The sequence below is a fragment of the Electrona antarctica genome, assembly GCF_951216825.1.
Source record: "Electrona antarctica genome assembly, chromosome: 3".
In the NCBI taxonomy this organism is placed as follows: Eukaryota; Metazoa; Chordata; class Actinopteri; order Myctophiformes; family Myctophidae; genus Electrona; species Electrona antarctica.
In genome coordinates, this window is record NC_136808.1 from 60,479,719 (window position 1) to 60,489,510 (window position 9,792).

At 43.3% G+C, this 9,792-nt stretch overlaps 1 protein-coding gene across 4 annotated transcripts in view; it reads right to left on the bottom strand.

Annotated features, from left to right (window-relative positions):
• Positions 1 to 234: 234 nt before the first annotated feature.
• Positions 235 to 9,792, bottom strand: part of fah (fumarylacetoacetate hydrolase (fumarylacetoacetase)) — a 19,251-nt gene continuing 9,693 nt past the window's right edge. For 2 of the 4 annotated variants that reach the window (XM_079496781.1, XM_079496782.1), the window contains 7 exons: positions 9,158 to 9,257; positions 5,976 to 6,106; positions 5,102 to 5,177; positions 4,930 to 4,976; positions 3,687 to 3,788; positions 3,222 to 3,339; positions 236 to 684 (listed from right to left, as the gene is read on the bottom strand). In XM_079496781.1, coding sequence (XP_079352907.1) covers positions 614 to 684; positions 3,222 to 3,339; positions 3,687 to 3,788; positions 4,930 to 4,976; positions 5,102 to 5,177; positions 5,976 to 6,106; positions 9,158 to 9,257 — 645 coding nt within the window. In that variant the 3' untranslated portion in view covers positions 236 to 613. Of the gene's footprint in view, positions 685 to 3,221; positions 3,340 to 3,686; positions 3,789 to 4,929; positions 4,977 to 5,101; positions 5,178 to 5,975; positions 6,107 to 9,157; positions 9,258 to 9,792 lie in introns of all 4 variants that reach the window. The other 2 variants (XM_079496780.1, XM_079496779.1) reach the window with 2 other exon arrangements.

Consider the following 9,792-nt stretch of genomic DNA (forward strand, 5'->3'; position numbering starts at 1 on the left):
TAACTGTCTGGGACAGGAAGTGTACTGTCTGGGACAGGAAGTGAACTGTCTGGGACAGGAAGATAACTGTCTGGGACAGGAAGTGTACTGTCTGGGACAGGAAGTGAACTGTCTGGGACAGGAAGTTAACTTTCTGGGACAGGAAGTGTACTGTCTGGGACAGGAAGTGAACTGTCTGGGACAGTCAATACAGGACAAGAAAAGAGACACACAAAATAGATTAAAAATGGATATTACGTCTTTATCAAACAGTCAAAACCAAAATGATTCCATTTCAATGCACATTAATTGGCAACAATACTCTGACCTGATAACAGAATATTACTGTAATATTCTTATTATAAATGATAACAGAAGTTTACTACAATATTCAAGGAGGATTTCAGTAACAGCGTCTCGACAAAAGGTCACTTCACAAAGATACCATACAAATGGTCTATGAAACTCTCTGAGATGATAAAAAGCTCATGAATTATACACAACAGACCACGTTTGTGCACTCGTGCGTGTGTGCGTGCGTGCGAAGCTTTGGTGGTGGTTGCTCTGTCACTGTTACAGGGCAGGGAGAATGGATGGGTGGTGATGTCATTGTGATGTCATGGTGATGTCACTGTTACAGGGCAGGGAGAATGGTTCCTGTGCACGGTCCAAAACCCACTCTGTAGCCATCGCCTTGACAGTATCCTGTAGACACAGACACACACACACACACACACACACACACACACACACACACACACACACACGCACGCACACACGCACGCACGCACGCACGCACGCACGCACGCACGCACACGCACGCAATGTTGAAAAACATTTTAAAATGCCTCAACTAGCCGATCTACATGGACTTGTAGATCAGCTAGTCAAAAATGTTTCTCAAAAGAAACACTCAAAAAACAAAAACAAAGAAGGGCAAAGAAGTTTAGGGATAATAGTGAAATAGTGCCCTAAATATACTAATAGAAAGAGTAGAGTGAAAATAGGGCCCTAAATATACTAATAGAAAGAGTAGAGTGAACATAGGGCCCTAAATATACTAATAGAAAGAGTAGAGTGAAAATAGTGCCCTAAATATACTAATAGAAAGAGTAGAGTGAAAATAGGGCCCTAAATATACTAATAGAAAGTGTAGAGTGAAAATAGGGCCCTAAATATACTAATAGAAAGTGAAGAGTGAAAATAGGGCCCTAAATATACTAATAGAAAGTGTAGAGTGAAAATAGGGCCCTAAATATACTAATAGAAAGTGTAGAGTGAAAATAGGGCCCTAAATATACTAATAGAAAGAGTAGAGTGAAAATAGGGCCCTAAATATACTAATAGAAAGAGTAGAGTGAACATAGGGCCCTAAATATACTAATAGAAAGAGTAGAGTGAAAATAGTGCCCTAAATATACTAATAGAAAGAGTAGAGTGAAAATAGGGCCCTAAATATACTAATAGAAAGATTAGAGTGAAAATAGGGCCCTAAATATACTAATAGAAAGAGTAGAGTGAAAATAGGGCCCTAAATATACTAATAGAAAGAGTAGAGTGAAAATAGGGCCCTAAATATACTAATAGAAAGTGTAGAGTGAAAATAGGGCCCTAAATATACTAATAGAAAGAGTAGAGTGAAAATAGGGCCCTAAATATACTAATAGAAAGATTAGAGTGAAAATAGGGCCCTAAATATACTAATAGAAAGAGTAGAGTGAAAATAGGGCCCTAAATATACTAATAGAAAGATTAGAGTGAAAATAGGGCCCTAAATATACTAATAGAAAGAGTAGAGTGAAAATAGGGCCCTAAATATACTAATAGAAAGAGTAGAGTGAAAATAGGGCCCTAAATATACTAATAGAAAGTGTAGAGTGAAAATAGGGCCCTAAATATACTAATAGAAAGAGTAGAGTGAAAATAGGGCCCTAAATATACTAATAGAAAGATTAGAGTGAAAATAGGGCCCTAAATATACTAATAGAAATAGTAGAGTGAAAATAGGGCCCTAAATATACTAATAGAAAGAGTAGAGTGAAAATAGGGCCCTAAATATACTAATAGAAAGATTAGAGTGAAAATAGGGCCCTAAATATACTAATAGAAAGAGTAGAGTGAAAATAGGGCCCTAAATATACTAATAGAAAGAGTAGAGTGAAAATAGGGCCCTAAATATACTAATAGAAAGATTAGAGTGAAAATAGGGCCCTAAATATACTAATAGAAAGAGTAGAGTGAAAATAGGGCCCTAAATATACTAATAGAAAGAGTAGAGTGGACATAGGGCCCTAAATATACTAATAGAAAGAGTAGAGTGAAATAGGGCCCTAAATATACTAATAGAAAGAGTAGAGTGAACATAGGGCCCTAAATATACTAATAGAAAGTGTAGAGTGAACATAGGGCCCTAAATATACTAATAGAAAGTGTAGAGTGAACATAGGGCCCTAAATATACTAATAGAGTGAAGAGTGAACATAGGGCCCTAAATATACTAATAGAAAGAGTAGAGTGAACATAGGGCCCTAAATATACTAATAGAGTGAAGAGTGAACATAGGGCCCTAAATATAGCAAATATTGGGCTTCAGTGGTGAAGTCTTGGTGCAGATTAAGAACATTACGTGTGGTCTGGTTTCCTTGTTATATTATGTATTCCTCATTGAACCGTACAGGGGGTCTTAGGGGAACCACTGGCGTACATCATACTGCCTGGACTCGATGTTCTCTGTTCACAATGATCGATGTTCCCTCTGGGTGAAACATCCTTTAAGATTACGTCAGCCATGGTTTCTCACTCCGACAGAAAGCCGTTTATCTACTGCTTATTTGTCCTCCTTTTGTCTGTGAGATTTACATTTCTTTTGTGCTAAAATGAGATGACAGATACAGAAAGTAAATGGAAGCACATCGAGCATACATGGACGACAGCCAAGCAGAAAGAAAGAAAGACAGACGACTGCGAGAGGGAGAAGCATAAAAGAATGAATTATTAACGCTAGATCGTACGCAGACAGGAGGAGGCCTGTAAGGAGGTGTGAACCAGTGGTTCCCAAAGTGGGGTCCGGGGACCCCCAGGGGTCCCTGAGGGAGTCCCAGGGGGTCCCCAGCTAAATTATAGTTTGTAACCAAATGGACCAATGGGACTGTAACTCTGAGTGTACAAAGAGTGTACCAAATGGACCCATTAGGGTCCATTTGGTTCCATTTGTACAGTTAAATTAAGAGGTGTGGTACTACCTGTGAGCGTGACTTCATCTCCATCCTTCAGGAAGGTTCTGGTGTGACCTTCACCGAGTTCGACGACCTTTGAACCTCTCCATGACAGCTCCAGCATGGAGCCGAAGCTGTCTGGATCCTACACACACACACACACACACACACACGCACGCACAGCACAGCACAGCACAGAAAAGCAAAGCTTAACATTTGGCAGACGGACGGACAACAACTTACAAGGTAGTCATTTATCAGACGCTCTTAATCCAGAGCGATTTACAATAAGCAAGAACAACACATGGTAATACATCAAATATATAAAAATAGTCATCATGAATCATCAGTAAACCAAGAACCAATCATCATTCTAACAGTAAAATATCCAAAGAAATATGTAAGTAATATACACGTTGAAACTATGAACCTGTCTACATAACACGCTATCTATAAATTACCATATATACATGCACACACACACAAACTCACAGGTCCACTGATGGTGCCGGAGGCCAACAGGTCTCCAGGCCTGGCGTTGCAACCGTTGACCGTGTGATGGGCGAGCTGCTGCTTCATAGTCCAGTACATGTACTAGAGAGAGAGAGAGAGAGAGAGAGAGAGAGAGAGAGAGAGAGAGAGAGAGAGAGAGAGAGTGAGAGAGAGAGAGAGAGAGATTAACATACACATAGAGAGACACCGAGAGACACAAAGAGAGAGAGAGAGAGAGAGAGAGAGAGAGAGAGAGAGAGTGAGAGAGAGAGAGATTAACATACACATAGAGAGACACCGAGAGACACAAAGAGAGAGAGAGAGAGAGAGAGAGAGAGAGAGAGAGAGAGAGAGAGAGAGAGAGAGAGAGAGAGATATTAACATACACATAGAGAGACACAGAGAGAGATAGAGAGAGAGAGAGAGAGAGAGATATTAACATACACATAGAGAGACACACACAGAGAGAGAGAGAGAGAGAGAGAGAGAGAGAGAGAGAGAGAGAGAGAGAGAGAGTGAGAGAGAGAGAATGGTGTTTTTTATTTCCACTGTGTTTTTCAGTAAGCCAAGCTGTTTTCAAACGCCTCTAACTCAGAAACACTGTGTCCAAAACAAAAACGCTGAAAAGGTCAGATAAAGTAAAAAATAAAAGCCTGGCAAGGGGAGAACAGGGGCAGAAATAAATGTGTCAGTGAGTGAGTTGGCCAGAGGTTTAAGACACAGAGCAGACTAACCCTAACCCTATAGACCTCTGTTTAACACAGAGGTTTAACACAGAACCCATTCTGGACGGAAACCCCTTTTGGTGTTTTAAGCATTATGTTATACTTTAGCTATTGAAAATAGCTATTGAAAAATAGCAGATCTACAAGCTCATAGATTTTTGAAAAATCGTGAAAATGCGGCACAAATCTTTGAATATATATTCTTTCAGAGCGAATGTTTTTAACTCAAATCTTTGCTTCTGAGGGGTTCCTGCAATAACATATTTTCAGATGGTGGTCGGTGGCCAATTACATATGATTTTTGGGGTCCTTGACATGAAATATTGAGCACCACTGACAACCACTGACAACATGAGGTATTTCAGAAAACTGTCAGGATTTAGAAGATTTTTTTAATGTCGACGTCAGGCCTAAATGGGTTCAGACACAGAGGTTGAACACAGCTATAGGTTTAGGACACAGAGCAGACCTCCATTCCATTCCACACATCTTGTGTTGATCAAGTATCACATTCTTACCTTGAAGTTAGACTTGCATATGGTCGACGCCTCTGTCATGTCTTCCCCTAGAAACACACATAATATGATATGTATCGTCGTTTACAGACACGTCCAGACAGAAACAGAGTGTGCGTGTGTGTGTGTGTGTGTGTGTGTGTGTGTGTGTGTGTGTGTGTGTGTGTGTGTGTACCTTTCAGTGCCACAAACAGTTTGACGTTGAAGGTGAACGGGTCGTCATGACACAGGTAGGGGAGGGGCTTAGGGTCCTGGACAGGAAGAGGACAAACAGGAAGCCATAGAGTTATAAAAGGATAGAGTGCGGACAGCACCGCCCCCTGCTGTTCATTTACCATAAACTAGAGAGCGGACAGCCCCGCCCCCTGCTATTAATTTCAATGGAAGTTGCTCAGTGGCGTTTTTAACGCTCTACTTCCTGTTTGACCACCAACAGTTGGTGGTCAAACAGGAAGTACATTTATACAGTACAGCACCACTCACTTCAGACGGGTCTGATTTTTTTCCCTTTGAAAACCAAACACGTGCAGATTCCTGTATAACAATGTATAGAATATATTATTATTATATATATAATATATTATATCATTGTAATATAATAATGACCTGGATAGCGTTGGGCTCAGTGAAGGGCATCAGGGCCTCCATGGGGACCACCCAGGGTTAGGTTAGGGACCACCCAGGGTTAGGTTAGGGACCACCCAGGATTAGGTTAGGGACCACCCAGGGTTAGGTTAGGGACCACCCAGGGTTAGGTTAGGGACCACCCAGGATTAGGTTAGGGACCACCCAGGGTTAGGTTAGGGACCACCCAGGGTTAGGTTAGGGACCACCCAGGGTTAGGTTAGGGACCACCCAGGGTTAGGTTAGGGACCACCCAGGGTTAGGTTAGGGACCAGCCAGGGTTAGGTTAGGGACCACCCAGGGTTAGGTTAGGGACCACCCAGGGTTAGGTTAGGGACCACCCAGGGTTAGGTTAGGGACCACCCAGGGTTAGGTTAGGGACCACCCAGGGTTAGGTTAGGGACCACCCAGGGTCAGGGTCTCACCTGGATAGCGTTGGGCTCAGCGAAGGGCATCAGGGCCTCCATGGGGACCACCCAGGGGGAGATGGTGGTCCCAAAGTTCTTCCCCAGGAACGGACCCAGTGGAACGTACTCCCACGCCTGGATGTCCCGCGCTGGAACAACACACGCGTGCACGCACACAAGCTTAAAATGGCTACAGTATATATATATATATATATATCTCAATAGAAAAGGATATATACAAATGATTTTTCACTTGCTTCAATGCTTCTGGTACCTCTAGACATGCTTATGATCATACAATGCTTCTGGTACCTCTAGACATGCTTATGATCATACAATGCTTCTGGTACCTCTAGACATGCTTATGATCATACAATGCTTCTGGTACCTCTAGACATGCTTATGATCATACAATGCTTCTGGTACCTCTAGACATGCTTATGATCATACAATGCTTCTGGTACCTCTAGACATGCTTATGATCATACAATGCTTCTGGTACCTCTAGACATGCTTATGATCATACAATGCTTCTGGTACCTCTAGACATGCTTATGATCATACAATGCTTCTGGTACCTCTAGACATGCTTATGATCATACAATGCTTCTGGTACCTCTAGACATGCTTATGATCATACAAAACATCTAGGTAAATAAAACTGCTGGAAAGGCGTCATTTTCAAAATGGCTGCCTGGAGCTTAAATTGGTTATACCTTAAAATTGGTTACTATTCAACCAAGAAAGGTGGGTTTGGTGTTGGTCTTTATTCATAATAATTCTCAAGCTCTTCTGCAAGAAATGTGTTATGTGGATTGTCACATTCCTGAAGTTGACATGGTCCACAGACAGACAGTAGTACAAGGTAGTCCATATATATATATATATATATATTCTGCATGAGCAACAGAATGTCTTGCATGGCTGTGGAACAGTTACAAGTTACAATGAATGACCTTCAAGAGACTGTCTGGAGCAACATTCATTGTTGACATGAGTGGGACAAATCTATTGTTCTGGAGGTTCCACCACCAGTTCAGGGCAGCAATATGAGTACATTCTAAAGGCTCATTCATAGTCTGGATTTTCGGTGGTGAGGTGACCACCGAACTATAACATGACGTCACGAGCCGCGGTGAAGAGCAAACCACCGCCACCACCCCAGCCCTTCTCTCTGTTTTTACTCACCACCGCTCAACATTATAATGTGGTCACCTCCACCACCGAAAATCCAGACTATGAATGAGCCTTAACAGTAATATCATCCTCTGGAACTCTATTCTGCTCAATAAACCTCAGCATTTCGCAGGAGTTACTTTAAGAGGAGAGGAGAGGAGAGGAGAGGAGAGGAGAGGAGAGGAGAGGAGAGGAGAGATATGAAGTGAGCTGTTGCCAGTGACAGGTGTTGCCAGTGACAGGTGTTGCAGTTGCCACTGGCAACACCTGTCACTGCAACACCTGCCACTGGCAACACCTGCCACTGGCAACACCTGTCACTGGCAACACCTGTCACTGCAACACCTGCCACTGGCAACACCTGCCACTGGCAACACCTGTCACTACAACACCTGTCACTGGCAACAGCTCACTTCATATCTCTCCTCTCCTCTCCTCTCCTCTCCTCTCGAGTTACATGGAAGAGACTTGGTGCATTTATAGTTAGATAGATGTATTCTAAAGTATAGGACGGTAGCTGCAGAGAATTTGTTAAACTCAATGGACACGTTATATATATAAATAATCGTGCCCAGGGCTCTGTGTGAGAGAGAGAGAGACAGAGCGAGAGAGAGAGAGAGGGAGAGAGATAGAGAGAGAGAGAGAGAGAGAGAGAGAGAGAGAGACAGAGAGAGAGAGAGAGAGAGAGAGAGACACAGAGAGAGGGACAGAGAGAGAGAGGGACAGCGTGTCTATCTTCTCTTCACACCTCTGCTTGCCAAGCGCCATAGAAAATGTAATAGCCCATTGCCACGCTCTACAGAATACCGTGGTTCCTGCCAATGGAATAAAACATATATTTAAAAACAAATAGAAGATAGTTGTATAGCGCCCTAGAAATGTTCAATAAGCCTAGCAAGGAGCTGCCATGCCATAAGAGGTAGTTGACACATTAGACATTCCTTCAATAACTACGCTGCGAGGAGGAAGAGGAGAGGCAGTGAGGAGATCGAAGGGCCAAACACTATCGAGCTAGCCTGATTATCAGACAGTTTTCTTGAAGCTTCAGTCTGACATTGTCTCCTGTCTGAGCGATTTCAAGGGGGAGGGGATTATAATTTCCCTCAACCAGTAGCCATTGGTGTTGTTTTTCCCTCCTTCCTCTGTGTGTTGCGCTGCGTGAAAACGGGACTCGGCGCTGATTGGTTGTTCATTAGACCCACCCCCACCACCGATTCTCATTGGATAATACATTTTTGTACCGAAGAAATTATAGGTTCACAGTGCAACACCAGACCAAGAGACGGAGTCCACTCAGAGAGTGGGCAGGGTCTTTGGGCTGGATCCAGTCTACTATCGAGCTGCTTGGGGCACGAGCAGACAAACGCAGCGCTACAAGTCGCGCCAAGTTGTTCCCTATATAGTGTGATGTGCTTCGCTGTCTACCTGTTTTTTATGTTTTGCGTAAGGGGACTGCGGATGTAAACTAGCATCTTTGCTATATCCGCTGTATGTATGTTGCAGTAAGGTCCATTAATATGCATTCATTTTCCCGTCCGAATAAACTACTAAAGACCAGTGCAGTAATCCTTACCACTCCAGTCGTTCATCAGGACCATGTGCAGTAATCCTTACCACTCCAGTCGTTCATCAGGACCATGTGCAGTAATCCTTACCACTCCAGTCGTTCATCAGGACCATGTGCAGTAATCCTTACCACTCCAGTCGTTCATCAGGACCATGTGCAGTAATCCTTACCACTCCAGTCGTTCATCAGGACCATGTGCAGTAATCCTTACCACTCCAGTCGTTCATCAGGACCATGTGCAGTAATCCTTACCACTCCAGTCGTTCATCAGGACCATGTGCAGTAATCCTTACCACTCCAGTCGTTCATCAGGACCATGTGCAGTAATCCTTACCACTCCAGTCGTTCATCAGGACCATGTGCAGTAATCCTTACCACTCCAGTCGTTCATCAGGACCATGTGCAGTAATCCTTACCACTCCAGTCGTTCATCAGGACCATGTGCAGTAATCCTTACCACTCCAGTCGTTCATCAGGACCATGCCAAAGATGTGTTCATGAGCTCTCTCTATGGGGATGGGCTCTCCCAGCCGGTTCCCTGCTCCTACGAAGAAGGCCTACAGATAGAAGACATAGTTAATTACAGCAGCTCTCTCTATGGGGATGGGCTCTCCCAGCCGGTTCCCTGCTCCTACGAAGAAGGCCTACAGATAGAAGACATAGTGAATTACAGCAGCTCTCTCTATGGGGATGGGCTCTCCCAGCCGGTTCCCTGCTCCTACGAAGAAGGCCTACAGATAGAAGACATAGTTAATTACAGCAGCTCTCTCTATGGGGATGGGCTCTCCCAGCCGGTTCCCTGCTCCTACGAAGAAGGCCTACAGATAGAAGACATAGTGTGTTACTGTACATGTACTTACTGTACTCAAGTACTCAAAAGTAAAAGAACCAATAGAGGGTATGCGCGTGACATCATCATCAAACCAGGAAGTTATGCAGGAATGCCTACTGAGTGGCAAAAAACTACTTTCTGGCATTGACAGCCCATACATCCACATAGAAAAGTCATATCTGATTGCATTAAACAACATTAAACGATGTTAAACTCACTTTGCCTGTTGCTTTGCCACTCGATTTGCCACTCGATGTGCC